This window comes from Lacerta agilis, chromosome 6 (assembly GCF_009819535.1).
Source record: "Lacerta agilis isolate rLacAgi1 chromosome 6, rLacAgi1.pri, whole genome shotgun sequence".
In the NCBI taxonomy this organism is placed as follows: Eukaryota; Metazoa; Chordata; class Lepidosauria; order Squamata; family Lacertidae; genus Lacerta; species Lacerta agilis.
The window spans coordinates 52,967,841-52,991,322 of record NC_046317.1 but is presented as its reverse complement, the minus strand read 5'-3'; the positions used below and the strand labels follow the sequence as shown (position 1 = coordinate 52,991,322).

Below are 23,482 nucleotides of genomic sequence, written 5' to 3'. Positions count from 1 at the left end.
CCCTAAAGGTCTTGATCTGGCCCTACATATCTCTGAGAACAGGATCCCCTTCCCTGCCTAGAGATTCTGCTTTTTGTTTCCCTAAACCAGCAAATTGGCTACATTGCTGATATAGATGCAAGAGGCTATCACAGTATTTTCTGCTGTTGTTTTTGCTTTTTGCAGCTGCAAACATTTAGCCATTGCACCACTACCAATTTACAGCCTTCTTTTTTTTCTCACAGCCTTGAAAAGAGGCAAAACAGCAGCTGCAGAATGCAATGGGAGTATTGCAAGATAGCATGGCAATACGGAGCCTTTATCAGCTCCATTGAGAGATCTGGGATTCCACAGGGACATAATTCTATTCGTGGGAACCCCGCCTTTGGAACCACAGTGGGCGGCGGGGCTATTGCAGCCAGAGCCGTCCTCAAGGCCCTTCCTTGGAAACGGATGTTGCTCCTTGCCATTCTGCAGGACGGCGCTTCCTCCATTCCTATGGCAAAGCGATGCGCAACAATGCCTGGCGGCATTCCTCTCCCTGCCAAGCGCGCACTGCGTGATCCCTAGGAATAGAATATGCCCCTGGCTTGTCAGGAGGAGGCCGCAGCGTAAGGAGCAAGAGGTCATGAAATGACAATGGAGAAAGGGGGGGGGGTGCATATCTGAAAGCTTCTGCTGCAAAGAACATTCTGGTAGGGGGAAAAGAAAGTTTGCAGGGGTGGAGTGGCAAGGAGGTCTCTCCTCCCCTATGATGGCAGCTGCCTCGCGTGGCCTGGAGGGAGGCATCAGTCAGCCTAGCAGACCAGACCTCCTCCTTCCACCTTCCCGAGGAGGAGGAGGATCCGGGCCCCGGCTCCGCCTCTCCGCAACTCTCGCCGCCGCACATTCATTCGCCTCTGTGCAGCCGGGAGCCTGGAGGAGCCTAGCCAGGGGGAGGGGAGGCTGCTTTGCTGGGCTCGGTGTTGCCGCTGGGTGATCCAGCCTGCTCCCGGGCTGCGAGCGTGAGAGAGCCCTCCCCTCCCTCCCTCCGAGCTCCCCGCCTTGCAGCAGCCAGATCCCCCCACCAGCACTTCGGATCCTCTCCGCTCCTCCGTTCTTCCCATCCCCGGATCCGGACACATGGAACTGCTGTGCGTGGAGGGGGTGATCCGGGCCAAGCGGGATCCACAGCTGCTAAGGGACCGCCGGGTCCTGCAGAACCTCCTGAGTCAGGAAGAGCGCTACAGCCCCCGGGTCTCCTATTTCCAGTGCGTGCAGAAGGAGATCCAGCCCTACATGCGGAAGATGTTGGCTTTTTGGATGTTGGAGGTCTGTGCCGGGATCCCGTTCCCCCCTCCCCCTCATGCCCTGCGTCGTCCCTTCCGCTCGCGGGATCTGATCCAGGCTCTTACACGACACCCTTTCCTTTGCTTCCCACTAAGGCCAGGTTTACTCTGGAGTAAGGCTCTCTGGGTTGCCCTGGGCGAGGACGTCTAGGATCGCAGCCCGATCCTGGGCGTGCTTACTCGGGAGTAAATCTCGTGCAGTTCAATGGAATTGGCGCCCCTAGGTGAAGTGCGCGTTGGATTGAGGCCTTGCGATCGGCTTGATCCGGCGGGAGAGCCGGGGTGGGGGATTCAACCTCTTCTGAAAACGGGGTGGGGGAACGTTTTGGAGCAGTAGGTGAGGGGGATCGAAGACGTATTATAACCGGAACCGATGCGTCTTAAGACAGGCGGGTACGTGGGCCAGCTTGCTTGGGTTGGAGAAAGGCCGGTGGGTCGTGATGAGAGTGGATGGGAATGACTGAAGCCGAGCTCGAAGAGGCCTGTGTGTCCCCGGCTCCGGTTCTGTCTTTCGGTGCAGGGGCAGTTCAAAAGCACCCTGGCATGCACCTTTCCTCCGCAGTGGGCAACGTGACCTCTAGGGGTCGCCAGTCGCTCGCCCGGTTCGTGCGCAAGATCATGGGGTTGATTAATCTCCCCGCAGTTAAAATCTACAAATTGACAAAACGAGGGCCAGGATGAAGAGGCAGCGACAAGGGAGGCTGCGAGTACAGGATGACACAAATACTAAGATCGTCTCCACTTTGGGGGGGGGCGTATATTAAACGTATTGCATCAAAAGTAAAAGTCGGGTAAAGGTTCCCTCCGCATGTCAGGCAAATAAATGTTGTGGGTTAGTATCAGAAATGGAACTGGGGTAGGTTCGCTGCCTTTATTCAGGTTGCACTGCTCTGCAGCTTTGCAGCAGACAGAAGTTCAACAGGCAAAGCTTTCCCAGACTTTGAAATGGAGAGAGCAGCACTTGTTGAAGAGCCTGTGGGAGACAGGGCTGTTATGCTTGCCTTGCAGTTGGTTTCTTTAAGAGACAAGTGCTGTGTGGTTGCATATATTCTCTTCCCCCCCCCCCCCCGCAAACGATTGCTTTTGAAAAGTATTCAGAATAAATTGTCATTTGTCCTGTGCATCAGGAAGTTAATAAATTCAGACTTGTAAAAAGCAGCTTTCCCAATTGCCTGTGGCAGGTAAGGGTGGCCTCCATAGAGAGTAATTGATTCCCCAAAGCACACTTTTTAGGCTGTCCTTGTGGGCAGGTATACTAATAGAGTTTTTGAAGTATTAAATTTTGTTGGTTTATTTGTAGGGCTGGGCTATTGTTTTTTAATTTCATAGATACTTAAAACGGATGACTGAAATTAATATCAAAAGTGTAGAAAGTTCCTCCATCATTGCACCCATTTTACAGAAGTGTAAATTGCTTCAATGTCACGTAAAGAAAAATGATGAAGCAAAAATGGCAGCAAATCCATACAAAAACTGCCTCATAGGATATAGGAAAACTGCCAGCAAAGAATAGTGGGCTTCTGCAAAAGGAGAAACCTCAGTGTTTCATTTACTAAGCTGACTTAATTCAGTGTGGGCAGTGCCTTGGTAACAGTCTAGCCAGTGGTTGGAATAAGGGACTGGAAGTCAGAAGTTTTTTTGGTTTGCATTTGAGGAGAAAGGTCTTAGTTAATACTGTACTGTCTTCATCTGATGGCTTCCTTTGGGCAAGCACCGTTCAAATCAATGGCACAGGACTTAAGAGGTTGAAGGTTGGGCTCATATTGTTTTGCAGCCAGAGGAATTTGGGATAAGATGGGTCTGAATGGTTGGGCTCTTACTCATTGTGTGTGAGATGCTACCAGCATTTTCAGACCCCAACTCCTTACTCTACATTCAAAATCTGAAACATTTGGAATTCTGCCCTCCGTACATGAAATTTGAATAAATGGAATCTGAGGGTGCTCAATGCCTCTGCTAGGCAAATGCTCCAGGGATTGTTCTGTTGTTGTTTTTATTAATGTTGTTAGTTCCCTTGACTTTGTTTGGTGGAAAGGTGGGGTTGTGATTAATAAAAAGAGAGGCTTACTAAGTTGGTTTGTTAATATGCCTATTTTACAGAGCAGTAAATTGACTCACTTGTCTCTTCAAGAAAAATAAAGAGGTAAAATATGAATCAATAAATCGGAGTGCTACAACAGCATGGTTTAAGTAGTTCAGTGTTTTTCAACCTTTTTTGGGCAAAGGCACACTTGTTTCATGAAAAAAAATCATGAGGCACACCACCATTAGAAAATGTTAAAAAATTTAACTCTGTGCCTATATTGACTATATATAAAGTAATTCTCTTGAATTTTTCAATTTTTCCCACGGCACACCAGGCAACATCTCGCGACACTAGTGTGCCACGGAACAGTGGTTGAAAAACACTGAAGTAGTTAATATCATAAAATCACCATATGACATGGATATTTCCTGTTAGAAAATGCTACGAATTCTTCTCTAAAGAACTGAAAATTACAGTACCTGAGTGTCTTGATTGTGTCGACTTTTATGTGTTTTTACAGGTTCCTACGGAGAAGGGAACTATTTCCATTTTACAGAAAAGATAGTATGGCTCAGTGAAGTCACTAAGTTTGTCTTGCTTTATCTTTGCATTTTGATAGCAACTATTTTTGAAACCTTCATATAGAGGCTACAGTGGATGGCTATTTCATTTATAAACCCTCTTTTGTTGTTTTTGTCAGGTTTGTGAGGAACAGAAGTGTGAAGAAGAGGTTTTCCCCTTGGCCATGAATTACTTGGATCGTTACCTGTCCTGTGTCCCCACCCGCAAAAACCACTTGCAGCTTCTCGGGGCTGTGTGTATGCTCCTGGCCTCCAAGCTGCGAGAGACCATGCCTTTAACAGTGGAGAAACTATGCATTTACACAGACAATTCCATCACCCCACGTGAAGTTTTGGTAAGCTGTTTCTTCCTCTTCAGTTACAAGATTCCTTCTCCCTGTTTCAACAGGCCTACTTTCGCTGCCACTTAATCATGGATTGGCACTCAAGTTGCTGTTTTCCATGCATCCCGTTTCCTTTCTCCTGCTACACCCAAGTAGACATTATACTTTTCCATGCCTGTGGGAACCACCATTTTTCTATTCTTGATTATGTCCCCATTGTAATAACTCAACTGTTGATTATTTTATATGCACAGTTCACCTGAGATTTTGCTAATCCCATTTAACCAGGTTTTTCCCCCAATGCACAATTTATATTGGAAAGAAGCCCTGTGCCTCTCTCATATTCTCTTGCAATGAGCAAGGAATCGTGCAGGATGCAGTGTTTGAAGAGGACACACTAGCTAACCAATTCTATTTGGGACAGAACACGCTACTCTGAATCCAGTAACTGTTTGCACTGTCCCTTTGATGTTGACTGCCCTGGAATGTTTGGGACAAACACTGAATTTTGCAGAGGTAGCAAAATCTGATTTACCAAACTGAACGGTCATTGTTGAAGTGCAGTTACAGGTAGGTAGCCATGTTGGTCTGCCATAGTCAAAACAAAACAAATAAAAAATCCTTCCAGTAGCACCTTAAAAGACCAACCATACTGCTACATTATACAGTAGCAGTATCGCCATTGCCAGTAGCAGGTCTAGTTGTGAATCAGTAGCATGATGAACAGGCATAAATGTATCCTATGGGTAATGGTACTTCTTCAGTTAGAGCTTCCATAAGTATGTTCTCAAGGTATGGCCATATTCTCTGGTGCTGATCTGATAGCAAGTAGTTTCTCTACCAACAGGTAAGTCATCAGTTGTTAGACTAAGGCTTCAGTTCTGTACCCACTTACCTGGATGTAAGCACCATTCAACTAAATGGGTCATACTTCTGAGAAGACATGCATGGGATTCTGCTGTGAGTGCTAATCTAATTTTTTAGCCAATGATGGGTGTACTGACAGTTCTTTCAAACTGCAGACTTCATATTAATGCAATGCATGTTCTGAAAATGTTAAAAAAGGAGTACAAAGATTCTCTACTGCTGAGTTTTCACTGGGTCTTCTGACTGAACTTTTTGGATTGAATGTGGCGCTGGACCAAAAGCTTCTATTGGGAGGCACATTAAGTTCAGGCATGAGTTGCAGTGTTACTTACAGTGCTATCTTATGCATGTTTGCTAACTCCTGCTGTGTACAGAAGGCCTCCCTAATCATTGCATTTAGGATTGAGAGCCTAATTAGGGGTGAAAGATTGGCTGGTGTGTCAGGGCAGTGGAGAACAAATCCCCTTGGGAAAGGAAAGTTGTGTCTTCTCATTGAGGGACTTCTGCAGGACTGTACTTCTTTAGGAGACTGCATTCCTTTCACATCAGCAGGAAGGATTGATTTAAATCAGGGATGTTTAAACCACCAAAGCAAAGGGACTGAACAACTGATTTAAACCAGTTTTTCAACTTCCTAATTCATATATTTCCTGAATATATAAACATTCTACTTGGTTGCATTAAAACACAATCAGTTTGCCACTAAATAGGGCTTCTGTACATAATACAACATCTCTAGTCTTACTTTTATAATCTTTAGGACAGCATTTTCTGTTTAGCTTCATAAACATGTAAACAAAATCATGCACATAATACAAAATCTCTGGTTTCCCATTTTCCACTACAGAATTTATTTTTAGGTTGATTTTCTGCTTTGCTGTCCTTATGCACATGTAAGGCACCTAAACAAAATGGTTTACTTGAAGACTACGTAACCAGGATTTTGCTTAAGCAAGGGCTGGTAATTATGCTTGAAAGGCTGGGGGTAAATATTCACAATTTGCACAATAATAAATATAATGCATGGCCCATTGGGTCATGCTTAAATTTTTGATTTCCAAAGTCGTGTTTTGTTCTTGGGTCATTCTTAATAGAGGAGTAGGTTAACAATATTCTTGATGAAGTGTGGTGGATTTACTTTTAAAAGATGACGAGTGTAGCCTTTTAATGTGCTTGTTTGTATTACATTCAGATACCATTTTATATTGTGTGTGTTTTAGATGATACTTAGTGTAACTGAAATCCAGGCAGAACAATCCTAAGCCTAAATTGGAAATGTGGGGGGCCACCACATCCAAAGCTCTGCTGCTTCTGCTGACTAGGGCAAAAGGAGGAGGCAGGTTGTCTTTCGTTTTTTGCTGCACCATCTCTAGACTGGCACAATTGAGGGCCCCACGCCAGGCCCCTTTCATGAGAATGGAATTGCTTAGGATCCAGCCCTATCCCACCCTGTAACGCTCAGTTTCAGGACCCTACCCTGGCTACCCCTAGCAGAGTAGCATTCAGTCTGCCATGTTTTGTGCAGCAGTGGCAGCTACATCCCAACCCACAGATTGTGGGGCTAGGCTTATGCAGTTAATTTTTTGTAATCTGATTTAAATATTTTAAAATCTGGCTTTATATATATAGCCACTTTTTAGCTGCAATGCATGTCACTCAGTGTGCCAGATGTTCTTTCAGAAAGGTTGCCTATAGAGGCAAACATTGGTAATCACCACCTGGTTGGAATTTTCTGAAAGGAGGCTGAGATGATCTGCGAATGACCCTGTCTGACGAATTAGAATGTGTGGGTAGAGAAGAACAGAGATATGATGTCAGAGCAGTTAGGATTTTTCTTAATGCAGATGCAAGCAGGGGAATCCCCATGACTTCCATGGGCCTTCCTTTTTAGTACAGGCTAGGTGGTTGCAGGTTTGCTTGTACAGAAAGCATTGCTAGGTTTTAATACGCCGGGGCTAGTCAATGTAGCAGATGTTTTGCCCCAGCCAGAAGGCTGATGAACAAGGATGATGGGTGTTGTAGTACAGAACATCTGGAGGGCACCATTTTGACTACCCTTGTACTACGTGTTCATGGGGGTGTGGAGGTTCTGCCCCATTAGCGTTCAAAAGTTTCTCTAGCAAGGTATCTAGGTCTGCTGTGAATTTAAATTTCATACTTGTCTGTACCTTTGCTCCTAATCTTGTAGGATGGGCCATGCAAGCAGTTCCTGTTCACTCATGAATGTCTCTAATTCATCTTGATATCTGACTGGTTAATAATAATAATAATAATAATAATAATAATAATAATAATAATATGCCACCCATCTGGCTGGGTTGCCCCAGCTACTCTGGGCTGTTAATACTCCATTGAACCTGCAAAGATGGGGGATGTTGTAGAAGCAACAGATAGCTGAGTACAACCATTGCTGCTAAGACAAAGATTCTGCTCATTGGGTACTATAGAGCAAGAAAATAGTTGTAAGAAGAATGAGAAGGTTCCTCTTGACTCAGCTTCCTCCCACTTCAGTTAGGAGTCCAGACTAGGCAATGTTCTTAGGCCAAGTGTGTCGATCAGATATAAAGAAGCAGCTTTCAATGTTTTGAGACTGGCCACCTTTGCCCATTGGAAAAGTATGCATTGTGGCCATATTTCTGGTTGTGAGCTACAGCTGCCTCTCTCCAGGAGTAAGAAGAAAAGGTGGGTTTCTCTAATTAAAGGCATCACATATGCTAGGAAGTGGATCTTTTAACACAAGATGAACCCAGAGTCACTGTACATTGCGTAGTGCAGAAACAAAATAGATTTCCATTATTAGAAGCCAGCGGGTGAACAACCAGGAGACCAGGATGCGACGGGAATTTTTCCCTTGATCCCAGACCTGCACTTGAAACACTCTCTGGTCTTCAGGAAGGGACTCTCTCAAGTGATTCCTGTTCTGCTCTTGGAAGATCATAAGTCCTGGGAAGGGTCAGTGGCTCCCTTGGGTAATGCTTGGGTGGCATCTGTCCCTGGGACTGAGAGTGTTAATACTTCACTTACACAACCGCAGAGATCTGCTACTTCCCTCCTGTGTGCTAATAATGTCCCGTGCTTCTCTACTTTCACAATGGGGCAGTGAGAGTGATCCAGGGATAGGAAGGAGAAAGCGTCTTCATCAAGGTTTGGACAATGGCTGCATCCTGGTGACTTATCAGGATGTACCATCAAGCCAGCTCCTCAGCCGCTCCTGGAAGGAAAGCCGCCTCACTTTCCCAGTAGGCCAATTTCCTCTTGCAGAAGAGGAGGATGCCTGCCTGACAGCAGCTCAGCATTCAAGATCATGATGAAGTTATTCTTAGCAGAAGGAAATGATGCAACAAGGAATTTATCCACTTGAAGGAAGCTGGGTTTCCGTCCACGGGTATTATCTAAGTTGCCTTGCACTTCATTCATTCAGCCAATTTGCTGCGTGCACATTTAGCTGCAGAGACGGCTAGAGGAGCATTTCATGTCAATAGGTCACAAGGTCTTTGGCTTGATGGGATCTGCTTTCAAAGTTCATTCAATAACCATCTGGTCTGCCTAGCACTTGGGATTTTTGCTCTCTAAGATGCTCTGGACTGCTCCATAGATATCAGAGACTGTTTCTTCCCAAAGATCGTAAACCATGGCATCACCACGGGGAGCAACAAAACTTTCCCAGTGTTTTAGAAATCTGTTGGGCATTGATTGGCTCTTTATGAACTTCCCTGGGCATGAAGTGGTAGAATGAACTGTTCCACTTCAGGTTACAAAGAATGTGTGAATGTCACATTTTTAATGCTCCCCGATTATAAAACATTCCCTACAAATGGGGAACAAAGCATAACAATAAGAGAGGGCTAACTTAGGATCTTTCTCTCTGGTACGCTAGTATTTTTATCTATAAAGGCACCACATATATTCTAGCAGGATAATTGTGGTGAATATTTACATTGGAGAGCATTTAAAAAATGGCACCCCTCCGCCTGCAGCCTGATGGTCCACTCTGCTACTTCAGGATTCTATCGCTTCATTCATCTGCCTGCAAAAACCAGACAGCTTCTGTTTCTTAAGGGTACCCAGTACACACACTTCTTTTTCAACTTGGTAATGTGGATGTGGGCGCTAACTGTACCCTAAGCTATGAAGGGTACTGCTTGAAATTGTTTCAGTTTTCACCAAGGATTATAGCACCTTTACCTTTCCTTTCTTGCAGAAGAGGCAACTGCACATTCAACTGAAGTTTCCTATTTGCACAATGGACTCCTTTCCTCCCCATTTCACTATCTTGCTGATTGGGTTGGATGGCAAACTGCATCTGGGACAGTTGTCCTTTTCTGCAGTTTTTTTCTGCTAGTTTGATGTGTGGATATACTGTTTTTGATGTAAAGAGGGAATCTGTTCCATAAAGTAACGCATGGTGTAAAATTGCACTGTCAGTGCCTTTGGGACACCTTCAGAATCAGGATTTTAAACCGAAAGAATTTAAGAGGCATCTCTGTGACGTAGTGCTGTCCATATATCTGCGGCTCACGGTAGCTGCTGCTATCCCAGTCCTGGTCACCATGTCTCCCAAGTGGCTGATTGTGCAGCTGTAGCATCTTAAGGAAACATGGTGGCTGGAGCTGGCCTAGTGGCAGCCACTGCAAGCTTTTGGGGAAAGGTGGGAGAGAGCAGTGGATGGTGAAGGCAGGCAAGAACCAGAGAGCCAGTTGAAGATGCTTTAGAGGCCTGATGCAGCTCATCGGCTGCCTATTGAGAAATGTCTATAGAGGAAGTTGTGGTATTGAAAGTAAACTAAGGGTTCCATGGAAAAAGATGTAGGGAAAAAAACTTGATGAGAAAGCAAGTGCAGGCATGCGCCAAGTATATTCCAGAACGTTGTGTGTTTAGCCCTGTCCAAGATTCAGAAGGGTTCATGTGCAAATTCCACATAAGTTGCCCAAGTCTGTATTTTCCCCCATCTAGGGATTTGGATACAGAAGAAATTGCAAAACTGCTCTTGAATCGCTCTGGGATTGATCCAGAGTAAATTAGTTGCCCTTGGGTCCCAGTAAAATCAACATGACTTGTTAGCCATGGCTTAAAACTTTGTTCCCATTGAAGCGAATGGGATCTAACTGTAATGTACTCAGTTTGGATCCAGCTCTCTTTGAGTTTAGAATGCAGTTTGGGCTTTAGGCACAAAATATGCTGATTGGGCAAATTGGAGGGGAGACACGTGCATGCAGAATGCCACAATTTCTCCCTTAAATGGCTTTTGTGCCAGATCTCTGCATAGCTTTTAAAATTAAGGAATTTAGCAGTTTGCGGTGTTAGAGCAGGGGCACCTCCTCAGGGAGAAACAGGGGTAAAGTGGGTGTTTGGGGTGGGGGGCTTTCAATTCACAGCTATGCAAGCATTCAGGTCCCCTGTCGCTATCTGAACTGCAGTGGTAGTTATGTAACATCACTGCTGTCTGGCATGCTCAGCTTTCTGTTCTGTGTCGGTGGTTGTTTTCTTTTAAGTGACCCAAACTGAGCCTGTGAAGTGTCAGGGGAAAGTTCAGGAAAAGGATGTTTGCTGTTTTGAGCAAAGCGCAGTAGCTCCTCTGTTCCCTTTCCATTTGCCAGGGTTGCTTCTTCCTACAACTAAAGCAGTTTGGAAACTGCCATGAACTGGCATTGTGACAAGCTGGAATGTGTCCAGAGGAGGGCAACCAAAATGGTCAAAGGCCTGGAAACGATGCCTTATGAGGAACAGCTTAGGGAGCTGGGTATGTTTAGCCAGGAGAAGAGAAGGTTAAGGGGTGATATGATAGCCATGTTCAAATATATAAAAGGATGTAATATAGAGGAGGGAGAAAGGTTGTTTTCTGCTGCTCCAGAGAGGCGGACACGGAGCAATGGATTCAAACTACAAGAAAGAAGATTCCACCTAAACATTAGGAAGAACTTCCTGACAGTGAGAGCTGTTCGACAGTGGAATTTGCTGCCAAGGAGTGTGGTGGAGCCTCCCTCTTTGGAGGTCTTTAAGCAGGGGCTTGACAGCCATCTGTCAGGAATGCTTTGATGGTGTTTCCTGCTTGGCAGGGGGTTGGACTGGATGGCCCTTGTGGTCTCTTCCAATTCTAAGTGGAAGGAGGCGATAAAAATGGGATACCTTTTTAAGCAAAAGAGGAAGGCAGCTTCCTTGCTGCTGATCCCAAAAGCATCTGAACTTTTGAAGTGTTGGGTCTTAATAATAATTAAAATAATAATTTTAAAATACACATGCACACCTTGCATCATGGAGTTTCTGTGGGCATCATTGACTGGTGAATGTTAGCCTAGAGTGAAGTTTGCTCTTCACAGGGCTAGTGCACTAGTCCACTTTGATGTGTCTAATTGCCTGTATTCTGTGCTTAGATGGGAAATCATTGGTGGGTTTGGATGTTGTATAGCTCTGTTTTCTACTTAAACCTGTAAATTCATTCCTTGGGAGAGTAGAGTGGAAGAGTGGTCAACGTATACCGTGTTTCTCATAAAATAAGACGTACCTACAAAATAAGCCATGGCAGGATTTTCAAGCATTCACGAAATATAAGACATACCCCCAAAATAAGCCATGTCAGGTTGGTGCCCAGAACCGGATGTTGCTGCTGGTGCAGCCCCATCAAAATGCCCAGCAGCGCATGCTGCGTGTAGCCCCGAGCCAGCGGGACCCAGCAAGAGCCGCAGCACGCGCCGCATGGAGCCCCAAGCCAGCGGGACCCAGCAAGAGCCGCCTCCTCCTCCTGCTGGTTCCCGGAGGCTCGGGGCACACCGCGCGTCCCTGCTGGGCGCCGACCTGGCAAGCCTCCTCCTGCCGTGGCTCGGGGCGCTCTGTGTGGCGCTGCTGGGCACTTTATCAGCACTTCTGCAGCAACAGCCAGTTCCGGGCACTGAGCCGTGGCAGGAGGAGGAGGAGGCTTGCCAGGTCGGCTCCCAACAGTGCCGCATGGAGTGCCCTGAGCCTCCGGGAGCCCACAGGAGGAGGAGGCCTGCTGCGTCAGCGCCCTGCAGGGCCGCGCGCCCCGAGACACCTGGACCCAGAAGCAGCAAAGCCGGCCGCGGCAGGAGGAGGCAGAACCATACTTAATAAAAAAACTAAGACACCCCCGAAAATGAGTAAAATAAATATAAGACGGTGTCTTATTTTCGGAGAAACACGGTACCACAGGCAGTAGCAGAAGGCATACTTTCCTGCAGTTCCAACTAAAGGACGGAAGAGGGCAGAGAGCAATTGGCCACATTCTCATGTCACACTCACTATAGTTCTGTATGACATGTATGGGACAGAGTGAGCCTCATGTTTGGCCATTCTCCTGTCCTGCCAAGTGGCCAGGGGGAGTTCAGAAATGTTTGCCTCCACTCTTGCTTAACTCCTGTTTGTTGTGTCATCCAGACCAGCAAACTGAGGTTTATACTAACTGCAGTTACTTTCAAACAAGCCAGCTACAAACCACGGTGGCTGAAGCTGGCTTGTTTGAACTAACCATAGTTCTGGGTCTGGACAACATGGCATTCTGTGGTTAATCAAGAGCAGAAGTTATGAAAGGAGTAGTGTACAAGCCTGCAGTTCTTGGCTAATACATCAAGCCACTGTGTGATCTCTGTCTTGCAACAGGATTCAATATCTTCCTATCTTCATGAATGCTAGCAGATTCCACATTATCTCCACAGGACTACCCCAGCAAAGCAGGTCCCTTGCATCCCCGATCATTGGTTGTTGTAATCTTTTGTTGATATGTCTTACGAAATACATCATGTGTCTTTTGAACCACCGTTGTTTTGTAGTGTGAAGCTGGTCAAAAAGGCCCATTCTGTTTTAACACTCTCTTGTGTTTTCATTCAGGACTGGGAGTTTTTAGTCCTTGAGAAGCTAAAGTGGGACCTAGTATCAGTGATAGCCAATGACTTCTTGGATCATATTCTCCAGCGGCTCTCACTTCCCCAGCAGAAGGTGGACTTGGTGAAGAAGCATGCACAAACGTTCATTGCATTGTGTGCTACAGGTATGTCCTGCGGACAGGTGGCCTTACCAGGAATGGTGGAACATAGTTAAATCACAGGGCTAAAATGAAACAGAACTCGATTTTTATCCCTAGCTATACTAAACAAATTATCAGTGGCATCTTAGGATTTGATTTTTCAGAGAGACCCAGCTTTTCCCCATTGATACTAGAACCCTTGACCTCTTTGGTTTCTCATGACTGAGAGGCAAGGATGATGAATATTAGGCAAACTATTGTTTATAAGGTTTCCTAGTTGAAATATGTCACAAAAAGCCACATTGCTTATTAAAGACATACCCACCCTAGATGCTTTTGTGCACAGAAGCATCTAGCATTTGGCTGCTAAAGTAATTGGCTCTCCCTTGATAGTCTTTTGGGCTGGGACAGTTTGTACAACACCATTGCACAGTTCTGTTTTTGTTTGATTTAAATGAGAATGCAATATGTAAGCCCACCAAATAGAATGGTAAAATCCATTTGTCCATCTGACGTTAATGTCCCAACACGATGGGGGTGGGAGCTCCTCTGAACTCACTTTCTTCCTTCACATGAGAAATGCCTGAAGAGGATTTCAGTGTTCCTCCTGTCCATTGGCCAGGGCACTCCTGGAAAACCTGCTCATTATATTCTGTTGGCAAACTATTTCTGTAAGCTAATGGATTGCGTGCTTTTAAGATACTGTAGCTGGATGGTGGGAAGTCCTAGGACCTCTCGGGGGCAACAGGAAAGGCCTTGATGGTGACGTGTTTGCTTGTGGGGTGCTGTTGTCATCACACCTTTGCTGGAATCTGTAGTGAGCAAAGAATTTGGGTTGTCCTTTCTCCTGACACCCTCTCGTCTTCCTCCTGGAATTTGTAGATTACACATTTGCTATGTATCCCCCGTCCATGATCGCTACTGGAAGCATTGGAGCGGCAGTCCATGGCCTCTCTACCTCATCCGATGATTTTTCTGGCGAAGAACTCACAGAACTGCTTGCTAGCATTACTGGCACAGAGGTGGTGAGTATGTGCTCAGTGGGAAACAGGACTCTGGTTCTGGGGAGTTGGGATCCTGCTTGTATTTTGCAGTTTGACTCAAGGCAAGGTTACTCTGGCTTCATCTACCCAAGTTCAGAGATCTTGCTTTTACTTATGAAGTGGCATTTGGCATCTCTCTGCAGAAATTATTGCATGGACTTAATGTGCTGCATCTTTACCTGTCGACCTCTTTGTTTTAGAGGCACACGACAGCCATGAAATATGATGATTATTTCAACCCAACCTTTACGTTAATTAGATGTCCAAGGCAGCTAATAAGGCCAGGAAAACCTGCAGCAATAAAGCATATCACATCAATGAATACGTTGGAAAAGTAGTAGCATTAAGTCCAGGAAGTGCCTGAGCTGCAGCCACCTCGTTTTTTTAAGTGTGCAAAGCACATGAGGAGACGTATGTTTGGAGAGAACCTCTGCTCCGTTCGTCTTGGTGGAGTAGCTGCTCTTTTGGGAAGAAAGGCTTCAGGACTGAAAGTTGCTGTCTTATTTTATAACCTAAGTGTCCACCTGGGGCATGTATCTTGAGCGCTGCACTATGAGGCAGGAAGGGCCCATTATAACAGAGAGAAATAAGCAGGGAGTGGGACAGACATACGCAAGATCAAGCAAGAGGGTCTGTGGCAAAGCAAGGCAATTTGGGGGCATATTTCCTTAACATATTCCATACCAGTGACTTACAGTGTAATCCTCTGCAGAAGTTGGCCCTCCTGAGTTCATTGGCCTTGCTCTGCAGTAAGTGTGTCTTAGAATTGTATCCTTAACCAGCCCCCAGGGCCCCTTGCCATATAAAAACCATTCATTTCATCTGAGAAGGGTGTTTTATTAGCAAAATTTATAATCCATTTGATTGTAAATAGAACCCTCTTGCGGTTTACCAAAAACAAAAACGTGGAAATTGTCGATAAAATACAAGGTTAAAACAGGTATTTAAGTATTTTGAACCATAATTAAAGTTACACTAAAACAAATTAAAATATATGTCAACAAAATTGGTTTTAGCAGATACGCTATTTCTTTTCCACAGAAAGTCACAGCTGTACATGTGGAGGCCTCTTCTTATTACATGCAGGCACCAGAAGGGCATGGTCAGTGGGAACAGGGCTAGCAGATGCAGTCCTCCTCTCTGTCACTCATTCACTCACTTAGTGCATGGAAGGGGAGAGAGAGAGAAAGAGAGATGTCTGAAAAGCGCCTATTGTACCATGTATTCTTACATGTCCAGCCTGCGCCCCCTTTGTTTCTTTTAACCTGTGGGTCTGCTGATAGCGCCATCATATTGTAGGCGCAGAGAGGGTAGAGTCATAAAGTATCTGCAGTACACTACCATCCTTCGGAATGATCCTTTGGACATGGACAGTTCTTGCAGTTCTGTTTATCATCTTCTTCATGCTGCCCAAAAATATTGTGCAAGGTGTCCTTCTGGAGTTCTGCAGCCTCTCCTTTCTGCGTCAGTCCCCCTTGGATGGATACAGTGTGAAAACCTGCAGTGGAAGGAGAAATCTGGGCAGCCCAGATGTGGCATGAGGGCAGTTGCATAACCTGTGTTATCCCATTAGACAGAGTGGGGGAACTTTTTCAGCCGGAGGGCTGTGTTCCCTTTACGGACATCCTTTCAGGGGCCACATACAAGCGCTGACCCTGGCCATAGGCAAAATGGGTGGGGAACCAAATGTAAATTTCACTTTTGTACTGCAAGCTATATTCTACAAATGTTTGTAGCCCTCTATCCTCCATCCAGACAAGCAGGAGGCATTATTGGAGGATGCATTCCTGCAAATGCTCAGGATACAAAGCAGGGCCAGCTAGGGGTGTGGCCTGAGGAGACTCCTAAGGACCTGGCAGAGAGGTCTGGAGGGCTGCATTTCTTCCCCACCCCACCCCTGCTGTAAGAGCAGCCATCCCAGCTTGTGACGTCAAGGACAAAGGACCTTTTCCCAGCAACTTTGGAGACTAATTACTTAATCTGGCATGAGATTCTGCACGGAACAGCTTATTTCATCATGTCCGGGTATCCATTGAGAAGAGCCCATTCTTTCTTGAACTCCAGTCTGATGCGGAAGGGCTGCATCCTCCAGAAACGGAAGACACCGTTGGCTTTCTTCGCCTACTCAATGCAAAGACTGCATGGTTGGCAGGCTTTCCTCTCTCTCCTTCCCTTCCCTCCTGATTCCCAAGCTAGTGTTCGCTTCTTGGTCCAGAGCCAGCGCAGCAAGTGGCTGTGTCTCTTCCCTGGCCGGTGGGGGTTGACATGAATTTGGCTGCTTCTCTAAAGCCCAACCACGTTTCCCAAATGTGCCGTGCCAGCTCCTGACCCGCTGCTGAATGTGTGATGGCTGCATGATGCAGGTGGCTTTCCCACTGATGGCTTGCATGAGGTCCCAGATCAATTGCTCCTCTTTGTCCCGGGTACACAGGAGGCCTTTGAAAAACAGCCATTCACCTGAACAGACAGGTGTTAGGGATTGGGCTGGCTGGTGGGGAAGGGATAGAACCAGCTTAGCATCTGTTCATGTGGCGCGGTGTCAGATTCCTGTCAGGGGCAAGCATGGAGTCCAAAGAAGTTCATTTCAAGCAGAATTCCAGGGCCCTCCCTGGGTGCCAGGGGGGCATCAGAGAGGAGGGGGAAGCCGGGCTTTTCATGTCTTCCGCTTCCTGGCGAAAGCTGAAAGGCGGAGCGAAGGCTCTGGGATTGGACCTCTCCCGCAGATCCAGCCATCGCTGCTTGACAGACGTGGAGCAGAAACTTTTCTCTCCCTGGGTTTTCTTTGGCTTCTTGCCCTAGTCTCTGAATTGCCCGCAGCCAGCTGCTTGCAAGCTGCTGCTGTGAATGAGGCAGAGTTTGAATGCTGGTCCTGTGAGCACAGTTGACCGAAGACAGTAGAGAACAGGTGAGAGGTGGGGAGAGGATTACAAAAGTCACCCATAAAGAGCAGATTAGAAGCACTAAATGTAGCCATGGCTTGGTGCCACAAAGAAGCTCGGGCCTAGCCTATGTTGGAACACTGAGCTTATCTTGCTGGTTGGGAGGGTCTTTCCTTTGCCCAGTTCCTTTTGGCTGCTCTTCCGCTCTTTGTGGTGTCCCCTGCCATCTCATCTGCCACGCCTAACAGGCTTTTGCTGAAGGTTCAGTGGGTAGGGGCTTCAAACTGTGACTCTGTTCTCACTTGGTTGGCCCTCTTGAGGTGAAAATGCTACTTCATATTAAAGAAGCGTACATCACTAAATTATATATATGAGTAGGCTTTCTGGTATTTATATTAAGCCTGTCTCATTTTAATAGATGCTTCCATGATGTTTTGCCTACAAAGGTACCAGTCCAGTTAAGATGCTGTGCTTGGAGCCTACCAAGAAGTTTGGTTAATATCAGTCACAGGGTTCATGGTTTGGTTGTTTTTCTGGTTACCTCTTGAGCTGTTGGTTACTGTGCAGGTTCCAGTGACCCAGATAGTACCTATTTTCTTCTCTGCCAGTTCATCTTCTGTAGTAAACATGCATCCTCAAGGCTAGATAACACCTTCAGTCATAATCAGTCTTTGATTTCTGCTGCATTCCAGTTTTGCTTGATTTTTACTTGGAGTCAGGAGAACATGCTCTGCATCTACTTCAGAACATGAGTTTGGGTTGCTAGTCTGGGGCTTTGTACATACTGCAATATGCTGTGCATAGCTATTCAATCTTCCTGTTTGGGGTATCTGTCTGTTGCAAGCCACATCACCTGGCACAACTTTTAAAATCCCAAGACGTGCATTTTTGTTCTCATGTTTCTAGTCCTCACTGTCAAAGGAAGTTAAGTGTGAGACTAAGGGTAGTGGAGACCAGCTCACAAACGAAAAGGATGTAGAATAGTATTTGTGTGATCTGAACTTGCCTTATACCTCCTATATCTTCCCCACACCTGCATTCTTTCCTTTCCTATCAATATGGCAGTTTCATCCATTTCATTAATTGCTTGTCAGGGTTAGCTGAGGATAAACATGTTTAGATACAAATTGCTTTGTCACTGGTGTTACATCACATTAACCAGCATGTTACTACCCACCCTCCATCCCTGAGTTGCCCCATGTCTTGTGCTGACATCTCTCTTGCCTGCAACTCACTGGACACTTCCAGAAGCTCAGAAACATGCTTTGAAGGGTCAGTTTGAATCTTTATGGCTGACAATAGGCCATGCTGTTCCTGTAGATATACAACACTGGTTCATCATAGCCACACTGCAAGGTCACAAGTTCTTTAGAAGGGTGCCTTCCATTGGTTCATCAGTGCTAACCCGATGGCCCTCCAGATGTTTCTGGCCTTCAGCTCTTTCACATGGCCAGTCGTTAGGGATTATGGGGGGTTGTATTTCAGCATTATCTGGAGCACCAAAGATAACAGGTAAAACTCGAAAAATTAGAATATTGAGGAAAGGTTCATTTCTTTCAGTAATTCAACTTAAAAGGTGAAACTAATATATGAGATAGACTCATGACATGCAAGCCTTTATTTGTTATAATTGTGATGATTATGGCATACAACTGATAAAAAACCCAAATTAAACAATTTCAACTTTGGGGTTTTCATCAGCTGTATGCCATAATCATCACAATTATAACAAATAAAGGCTTGACATATCTCGCTTTGCATGTCATGAGTCTATCTCATATATTAAACTCCAGTAGCTAATGAAAACAATTGCTTACATAAATGGACTTTTCCATGATATTCTAATTTTTCGAGTTTCACCTGTATTAGCTCCCTTGTTCTCCACGGAGCAGTAGCACCTCTCCAGGGTACAAGACCGCCCTGAAGAAACTGGAAATTCAACTTGGGGTTTTCTTCATGCACCACACGCGTTCTACCACTCTTAGAAGTCCCTTGGTTTCTGAACAGTGCTGGAATCCCCTCTGCAAAACAGAGTTGCGAGGTTCAATTCACAAAAAAGCAGCTTTTGGTTCCCATGCATAAACCCTTACAAGTGCTTCTGAATTCCTTTAATCAATCCTCCTCCTTTCATAGCGTTCCTTCCCGTTCCTTCCCTTGCACCCACAAACTGGCCAATAAATTTAGAATGGCCTTTGCTGAGCCCTGGCTTCTGTTGGGTGGAGGTTTTAGAGGCCACAGTTACTGGAACTGTCTTGGGGAAGGAGTGTTGGGTGTTGCTATTTTTACTTGCCACATCCTCTGTCAATTTCTAAGAACTAAACGTGGATTCTTTGCAAGATTATGTATGTGGCAGGATCCTGCAAACGGACCCAGCCTCGGGGAGCTGGCTGGGGATCCAATCAGAACCCCGCCGCTCTGCAGTGCAAAATGTCAGTCTTCTTGTAAGCTGGGGCAGGAGGGCGAACCCTGGCCTTTAGAGGAGGAGGTGCAGCAGCGATGGGGTCCATTGGGGCTCACCACTGTGACTCATTGCAAAATGAGAGGGGTTTCCTCATCTCAAATCGTTGCTGTATGCGGCTCCTCCCAAGCGTAAGGTCAAGATTTCCCCTTGCATTAACGCAATTGCCTCGGCAGTAGCATTCTCAGTCACATGCAGGCGAGTGCATTCAAAGTGGGGTGGGGTTCAGTGTACTGCTGAGCACTTTCTAGTGCTATGACGTAAAAGCAATTAGCCTTCAAAGAAAGTTCTAGAACAGTGGTTCCCAATTAGGTAAGTAGTCCAGACCCCATTTTTCAAAAAGCCATGCCATGGACCCCCTGCGTTTGAAAATTTTGATATCTCTGGTAGTTTTTGTGGGGGGGGGACAGGACACATGTCTTCTGACCCACATGAGAGCACTGCCCCCCAAAACAGGATATCCTGGACAATTGACAAGTACGTTCCACGGACCAACCAATTGAGAACCACTGTTCTAAAAGGTTCATGGGCTTACATTCTAAGACAGGCTTGTAGATTATAATGGAAGCTTTGCACGGTTGGGGAGTGGGTGAATGGGGGTGGGGCTGAACATATTGCATGTGTGTGGCTAGGGTTGAAATCCTACATCTTTCAGGTACTTAATATAGCAATCAGTGGTCTGGGGAGGGAATTTTTTTTGCAATGCCTTACTTGTCCGTGGAAATGTTTCCATTTTCTAAATTCCTTAGTAACAAGGATGGGTGCCAGTTGCAAATAAGTAAGAGGCAACCTTGGCAGTTTTGAAGTTTTTAGCTTTGCAGAATAAATATAAGTAAAATAAACACACTAAATTAGATCACTCTCTAGGATAGGGAATTGGATCTGGCTGGTGGGCCAGATCTTTATCTCCATGCCCCCCATGAGCCAAGTTGGACAGGTGGGTGGGGTCACCCACTTGTCAATCAACTGATGTCACAGTGACACCTGGTGATTCCCTTTTTGCCTGCGCAGTTTGAAATCAAACCACAAAGGTAAAGAAGTGGACAGCATTTCCCTGTCACTGACTATCAGCTGATTATTGTTTCTTGGGAAGCACTGAATGCAGAGCTTGCAAATCCCCTTGCACAGGACTTCCCAAGTGCCAGCAATCAGCTGATTAACACAGCTTTGCAAGACCTGAGCAGAAAAAGCAATGATAATGACTAGGGCAAATTCTGACTTCACATACTGTAGAAGTTTGTAAGGTGTGTAGTGGTGGTGACTGACCAGGAACGAGATTTTGTTGTGTTAGATAGGTTGAATATAATGTTGACCCAGTGTACAGCAGCTCTAAAAAGGGCAAAATCTGTATTAGGGAGCACTAGAAAAAGGGACTGACAATCAAACTGCCAAGATAATAAAAGTTTTACACAATCGTGTTGTCACCGCACTTGGACTGCTGTGTTCAGTTCTGGTGGCCACATCTCAAAAAGGGTATCATAGAGCTGGAGAACGTTCATAAAAGGGCAACTCGCTAGTGAGGAAAAATTACAACATTTGAGGTCTTTTATGTTTAGGGGAAAAAGACAAGGAAGGAGGAGCAGGGTAGAGGTATATTAAATTTTGCAGAGTGTGGAGAAACGAAACAGAGAACTCTCCCTCTTCCTTTCATAATACCAGAACTAGAGGTCATTCAATGAAGCTGAACATGGGAAGGTTCAGAGCAGACAAAGGAAAGTATTTCTTCACACATAAACTGTGAAATTCGCCCCTACAGGATATAGAAATGGCCAGCAGCTTGGGTGACTTTGTACCACCTCCATTCTCAGAGTTGGCATGTCTCAGAGTACCAGCTATGATGCTGCTCTCCCATCCTGCTTGCAGGCTTCCCAAAAGCACCATGTTGGCGGCTATGAGATCTAGATGAGCCTTTGATCTGATCTAATGGGCATCATAGTCTTGAGAACTGCAGACTGAGACTATTGCCATTGAATTTTTAAATAAATATTTTCAAAAGACTCCAAGGGAAGGACTCCGAGAAGCCACATTCAGACTCAATATTTGCTAGATGTGTGGAGGCACAACTGTAGGGTAATTTAGCCTGCTGGAATTCATATTTGAAACACTATTTTTTTTTTTCAAATAGAGGCATAGTCTCTGCCATCAGGTACTGGTCACCTATATAGAATGCTTGAGCCAGGCTTAGGATACAGAACAAGGATAAGGTATTTCTAACCCTACTTCATAAGACCTTCCCGTTCACACATATCTGAGAATAATAGAATAATCAGAACTCTACTAGGATGCTAGTTGCCCCGCAAACCCCTTTGCATAATCTTGAAGAAGGAATTCACTGTGAATGTGCTCCTTCACTGGAGCGAAAAGCCTTTCCTCAGAACCAGCATAGACGTTTGAAGGAGCTCTGTTATTGCTGCAGTGAAAATTGAAGTGGAAATGAAAAGCACCCCCTTCTTCTCTCCTCTTTCCCAGGACTGTCTGAAAGCATGTCAGGAGCAGATTGAGGTTGCCTTAGCAGAGAACCTGAAACAGACATCACAGCCCCGGCAAGAGTACAGCCCCTCCAAGGATGCCGTTTACCCCGACAGCCAGGATGTCAGCCTGACCAGCACACCTACGGATGTCACAGACATCAACCTGTGACCAGCCCCTCCCTCTGATCACCCAGCTCCCAGCAAGTAGAACTTAACGCAGGAAAATAAGCCTCCCGGAACATTCTGCCTGTGCAATGTGATCACTGAAGAATAAGGGGAGTGGGAGAAAATGACCCCATGAGCATAACCTTTGTAATGAGACCGTGTGGGATTTGGGTCTTGGAGGAATGGTGTGGGAGGGACTCCAAAAGGGAATAGGCCCCTTGCAGTTGGACTGTTTCTGCCTTGCTAGCCTGGTTTTTCCTAGGATCAGGGGACCTTCCTGTGGCGTTTTGAGCCACGCTTGAACGCGGGAAGGATACGTGAGCTTAACGTCATTTCAAAAGTTCTTCAGTTTGGGTTTGCTTTATTGGAGGACGCGCTGCTGATCACTGCTGTTTTGTCCCAATCTTTGCTGCATGCCTATTGCATGTGTGTCAAGAGAGAAAACGCACTTTTGTTATATAGACCGCCTTCACCTTAACATGAAGAAGTTGAAACATGCACCTGAGACATCCTTGACTGAATCCGCTCTGCTCATGCAGCCATGTGTGGGCACCTGGTAGAGAGAGACCAGGCTATATTTAAAGTCCAGCACTGGAATCTCTCTACCAGTCCCAAGGAAGTCTTAGCTCTCCTTTGATTATTAATAGTAGCACAATCCATAAACCCTTCAGAGTCTTTTAGCCCGTTCAGGAGAATTGAGTGGGTTTTGGCTCGCTATTTGTAGGTGCTTGTAAAGTGCTGCTTTCCATATAAAATATTGGGGGTTGGGGAGAACCCCCTCTTCACTAGATACCCAAGGGGAAAATTTCTACTTGCTGCACCAGTTGCCTTCTCTTACTCCTGTGAGACCAGAGTCATTTTATTTATTGTAAGGGTCAAACCTTACAAAGCTGTCACAGAGCACGATCAGAAGCTCAGTAGGGTATGTTGTCCCGATTCATCCCTTTTGCCATATAACAGAGTGCCTTAATGTCCTTCCTCATCCTCCTTCATACCTCTCTGGGCTGCTTACTTTGATAGTGTCAAGGTCATTCCCAATCAGAGTACACCCAACAAGTGCTGCTATACTTGTATGTACAAATCCCTCCTGTCTTCACTGCCAAAAAAGAAATTTAAAAGGGCAGGAGAGCTACATGCAAGGGATGGGCGATGGAGGAGAAGGAAGTCCAGCTATACAAATGTATTCCGAGCAAGAAATAAGGGGATTAAGAGTGATCTCTTTCCCCCAAAGAGTTTACAATATAATGAGCTGCAAACTGCACTGGACGAGAGTTGTATTGTTCTTGTGTGTTTTGTTCAGGAAAAAGGTGTGTATGTGTTTTTCCTAAATGCTGCTTTTATGAGAGACTTTAGAAACCTTTGGTGTGGGGGAACTGTAGCAATGGGA

General features: G+C 45.6%; 1 protein-coding gene across 1 annotated transcript; it reads left to right on the top strand.

Moving 5' to 3' along the window:
- The first annotated feature begins 1,101 nt into the window (after positions 1-1,101).
- Positions 1,102-23,206, top strand: CCND3 (cyclin D3). Its single transcript, XM_033152705.1, has 5 exons — positions 1,102-1,290; positions 4,034-4,249; positions 12,944-13,103; positions 13,962-14,104; positions 21,929-23,206. The coding sequence occupies exons 1-5, from the start codon at positions 1,102-1,104 to the stop codon at positions 22,097-22,099; spliced, it is 879 nt and encodes a 292-aa protein (XP_033008596.1). The 3' UTR covers positions 22,100-23,206.
- Positions 23,207-23,482: the final 276 nt, after the last annotated feature.